At 56.6% G+C, this 4,919-nt stretch overlaps 1 protein-coding gene across 1 annotated transcript in view; it reads left to right on the top strand.

Annotated features, from left to right (window-relative positions):
- Positions 1 to 4,396: 4,396 nt before the first annotated feature.
- ZNF687 (zinc finger protein 687) overlaps positions 4,397 to 4,919 on the top strand; it is an 8,757-nt gene continuing 8,234 nt past the window's right edge. The window contains exon 1 of the mRNA XM_017741572.1: positions 4,397 to 4,501. Coding sequence (XP_017597061.1) covers positions 4,397 to 4,501 — 105 coding nt within the window. The remainder of the gene's footprint in view (positions 4,502 to 4,919) is intronic.

Genomic DNA, 4,919 nt, shown 5'->3' with positions numbered 1-4,919 from the left:
GGATCGGGGTCATCCCCCCCATCCTGGAATTTTGAAGGGTCACGGTCACCCCCCGCCCCTTCCCAATCCGAAATCCCGGGATTTGGGGCGATCAGGGTCATTGCCCCGTGGGATTTTTTGGGGAGGGGGCAGCCCAAAGCTCCGGTGGCGTTTCCCCCTTTGGAATCGGCCGTTCCCATCGGGAATTCCCGGAGGAAAAGGGAGCGAGGGGGGATTGGGAGCTCCTGGGAGAATCCAGGGGTTTGGGGGTTGTTTTTCCCACCTGGAATTCCTGGGACTGAGCTTTTTTGGGGGAGGATGAAAACGGGGAATATCCCCCCCCCCCAAATTCCTTCCTTCGCTCCTTCAGATTTTTTGAGGAGTGGCCGTGGGAATCTGGGAGGGGGGAGGGATTTGGGATCCCTTTGGATCTTCCCAGATCCCTGGAGATCCCCGGGGAGGTTCCCAGGAGCCCCGGGAGTTGCGGAGTGGGGTTTGGGGGTGTGGGAATTCCGTGACTCCGAAGGGTTTTTCGGTGGGAGAACGTGGGAAATGTGGAGTTTTCCAGGCCTGGAATAACTTCCTGAATTTCCAGGGATGTTTGGGAAGGTTCCTGGTGGGATTCCAGGTGGGAAAAGCGGGAATCATCCTGGGTTTGGGGATAAATCCGCCTTGATTTTGTGCTGGGAGAAAACTGGGGGAAACTGGGGATAAGGGAAAATCTGGGAATAGGGAAAAACGAACACCTGGGAATGAAGGGAAAACGGGGAATAGGGAGGATTAACAGGAGATTCCTCCTGGGAATGCCCAGGGAGGCTCCCGAGTGGTTTTGGGAATTCGGGAATTCCCTGATTTCCCTGGTTCTGGTGGGAGGAAAAAGCCTGGGAAGGGCGGAGAGGAAAGGAGAAGGAGGAGGCCCGGGAATGGATCTTTCCCAGGGAAGTTTCTCCAGGGTTTTTCCTTCCCAATCCCAGCTTCTCTTCCCCTCCCCATTCCTGGGCCCTGCCCCTGGAAAATCCCGGGATCCCGTGGGAGGCTGGAATTCCCTGCCCACAATTAACTTAATAGCAGGGAATTCCCTGGGAATGTTTGGGAACGGGGAGGTTTGGGAATCGAGCTGTTCTTCCCTGGAATTTTCCCTGAGCTCTTCCAGAGCAGGTGGAGAGGCCTGGAAGTGCCTCAGGATCTCCTGGGATGCCCTGGGATTCCCAGGAATTCCAGATTTCCAGGTTTATCCCATCCCAGTTGGGATTTTCCAGATCTAATCCCTCTTCCTGAAAGAGAATTCCAAGGAATTGGATTTGTTTTGGCATCCAGGTCCTATAGAAGCCGTCGGGATGTGCTGGGAGCGAGGGAGGGAATTGCCTGGGGTTTTTTGGGATCCCAAGGAGCAGCTTTTCCATTTCTATTCCTGGAATTTCAGTGGGATTCCCTGGCTGGCTAAAGGGATTTTGGGTTGGGAAAACCCCCTGGAAAACTGGGAATGATTGGGTTGGGATGAGGGGCTTGGGATGGGGAATTTGGGATTGGGATGGGGAGTTTGGGCTCGGGGTGGGTGCCTTGGCATCCTGAATCTTTGGGAAGACCCCAGAATTCCATGGAATCCCTGCCCAGACCCACGCAGCCCTGGCGGGAATCCCGAGAAAAACAGGAATCCCAAACCCTCCCAGCTCCTGCCGGGCTGGAAAATTCCCTTTCCCGTTGGAGTTGTCGGGATCCCGGGATCGGGGCCAGCCCCGGGTGGTGCCGGCAGCTCCGGGGCCGGCAGATGGCCGGGAATTAATTCCCTGCAAACGCCGGGAATTTAATCCCCCACGGCTCCCTCGGGAGGCGGCAGCTGCACCGGGAGGGGGCGGGATCGGGGATTTGGGGTTGGGATGGGAGCCTGGCATCGGGATGGGAGCTCGGGATCGGGATGGGGAGTTTGGGATCGGGATGGGGAGTTTGGGATCAGGACTTCAGGATCAGGATGGGGATCAGGGCTATGGGATCGGGATGGGAGTTTGGGATTGGGATGGGGAGTTTGGGATTGGGATGGGGAGTTTGGGATCAGGATGGGAGCTTGGGATCGGGATGGGGAGTTTGGGATCAGGACTTCAGGATCAGGATGGGGATCAGGGCTATGGGATCGGGATGGGAGTTTGGGATCGGGATGGGGAGTTTGGGATCGGGATGGGGAGTTTGGGATCGGGATGGGGAGTTTGGGATCGGGATGGGGAGTTTGGGATCGGGATGGGGAGTTTGGGATCGGGATGGGGAGTTTGGGATCGGGATGGGGAGTTTGGGATCGGGATGGGGAGTTTGGGATCGGGATGGGGAGTTTGGGATCGGGATGGGGAGTTTGGGATCGGGATGGGGAGTTTGGGATCGGGATGGGGAGTTTGGGATCGGGATGGGGAGTTTGGGATCGGGATGGGGAGTTTGGGATCGGGATGGGGAGTTTGGGATCGGGATGGGGAGTTTGGGATCGGGATGGGGAGTTTGGGATCGGGATGGGGAGTTTGGGATCGGGATGGGGAGTTTGGGATCGGGATGGGGAGTTTGGGATCGGGATGGGGAGTTTGGGATCGGGATGGGGAGTTTGGGATCGGGATGGGGAGTTTGGGATCGGGATGGGGAGTTTGGGATCGGGATGGGGAGTTTGGGATCGGGATGGGAGTTTGGGATCGGTTTGGAAGCCGGGATTTGCCACCAGTGGATTTTTGGGATAGCCCCTCCCTGTTTTTCTGCTCGTGGCTCTCCTGCTTTTCCTGCTTCCTTTTCCATAGGAAATTGAGCCGGGAAAGGTTTTCCGAGCCCTGCTCCTGATCCCAAACAGCTCCCTCGGGATTTTCCAGGCCTGGATGTGTTCGTTCCCAAAAAAAGCTGTCTGTTCCCCTCAGGAAGGGATCCCAAACCCTGGGAAGGGATCCCAAACCTTTGGGATTCATGGGAAGAAGGGATTGGGGTGAGGAAATCCCAGATCCATCCCGGACATTCCCGTGGATTTGGATGTGAATGGGACAGGACAGTGAGAAATCCCTGGAGAACAATTCCCAGCTTTTCCAAAGGATTATTCCCTACCTGGCACCCCGTGGGGAGGATTTTCATGGGCTAAAAGGGCAGGAAAAAGGGGATTTGGGAAGGAAAAGGCACATTCCAGAGGGAAAATGAATGGAATTCCACCTGCTCGGGGTTTTCCGGGAGCCTCTGGATGTGGGGTGGGCCGGAGCAGTTTGGGATTGGGATTCTTCCCACAGAACCGGCGGCTTTTCCCCTCACATCCCGGGGGATTGGCTGGGAGGTTGCCCTTGGGAAGGGGGCTTGGAAAATCCTGGAAAAGGGGATTGGAAACCCCAGGAAAAGGGGATTGGGAACCCCGGTTGGGCTCCTTAAATCCCGTTGTTCTTCCTGGGGAAAACGAGCTTTGGAGCAGGGATCGCTTCCCAAATAACCCGGATTTGGGGCTGGAATTGGGGTTGGATCCGTGGCTCTCTCCCCTTTCTCCCGTTTTTCCAAGCTGGAAAACCATGGGATCAAACCCCTTTTCCCTCTCCCCCTCCGGAAAGGAGCTTTTTCCCTAAAAAACCAAACCCTTGGAGCTTCCAGGCCCGCTGGAAGTGCCGGAATTCCGGGGGTTAACAGGGAATTGTTGTCCCTGGGATGTGACGGATCCCGGGCTCAGCTCCAGGTCGGGAACAGGGCCTGGATTGAGCCGGGATGGGGCCGGAGCCGGGATGGGGCCGGATCCAGAGGCTTTCCCGGCTGCTCCGGGGCTGGGCTGGGCTGGGGATCTTTGGGATAAAAGGGGGATCTTTGGGATGGGAAGGGGATCCTGATGGAAACCAGGCAGGGACTGCTTTGGAGCACAGAACATCTCCTGGGAATCTTCCTCCTTTTCCCAGCGGGAATTCCCTTCTCCAGTCCCTCCCCTTCCCCCTTTTCCAGCCCTTTATTCCCAAACCAAATCCCTGCTGCTTTCCCAGCACAAATCCTTTTTTTTTTTTTCCCCTTGGAGCTGCTTCCACTTTGGATTTGGGGGAGATTCCAGAGCCGGGATCCAGGGGGGGCTCTGGAATGTGGCCCCGGAGCCGCTGATTCCCGGTGATCCCGTGGATCCCGAGCAGATCCCGAGCGGATCCCCTTGGCCTGACCTCCGGGGAGTTAAAAATAAACCCAGACTAAGCTCCGGCTTAAGCTCCCGGCGGGAAAACCTCCGGAGTTTTCCCATTCCTGAGCCCGGATCCGGCGGAAAAAGGGAGCAAAACCCCCCCGGGAGCAGCTCCGAGGGGGATCCCGATCCTGGTTTGTGCTGGGACAGGGAAAAGGTCGGGAATTCTCGCCTGCCCCAGGGGCAGGGTTTGACAGGAGCTGCAGTTCCTGGTTTTCCATCCCTTTTTTCCACATCCCGGATATCCCAGGCCTCTCATCCCACGGGATGGACTCCATCAAAACAAGCCAGGAGACGTTCCCTGATCCCGATGGATCCGGGATCTCTGTCCACAGATTTGGGATTGGGGCCGGATCCAGTTCCATGGGACTGGTGGGAAACACCTGGATTTGGGTGGAAAAACCGGGAAAAGTGGAATTTCCTCTTCCCAGGGGTTGTTTTTCCAAAGCCTCTGGATTCTCCTTGTCCTCACCTCAAATCCCAAAATCCCCGTTTCCAGAATCTTCCCTAAAAGAGGGGATTTTGGGAATGGGAATAGAATGGGGAAGGGAAACGGAAAACGAATGGAATGGGATAGAAATAAAATGGAATGGGAATGGGATGGGATGGGATGGGAATGGAATGGAATGGAATGAGAATGGGAATAGGATGGGAAAGGGGTGGGAATGGGATGGGAATGGAAGGGAAGAGGCTGAGGAACTTGAGGATTTGCTGGGGTTCCGAGGGAGGGGAAGCCCCGAATTCCCAGAGCTCCTTTCCCGTTCCCCCCCAGCCCCCCCCGCTGCCCGCC

This window comes from Corvus brachyrhynchos, unplaced genomic scaffold (assembly GCF_000691975.1).
Source record: "Corvus brachyrhynchos isolate BGI_N302 unplaced genomic scaffold, ASM69197v1 scaffold758, whole genome shotgun sequence".
NCBI lineage: Eukaryota > Metazoa > Chordata > Aves > Passeriformes > Corvidae > Corvus > Corvus brachyrhynchos.
Note: the sequence above shows the minus strand (reverse complement) of the source record. Positions and strands in the feature narration are given on the sequence as shown.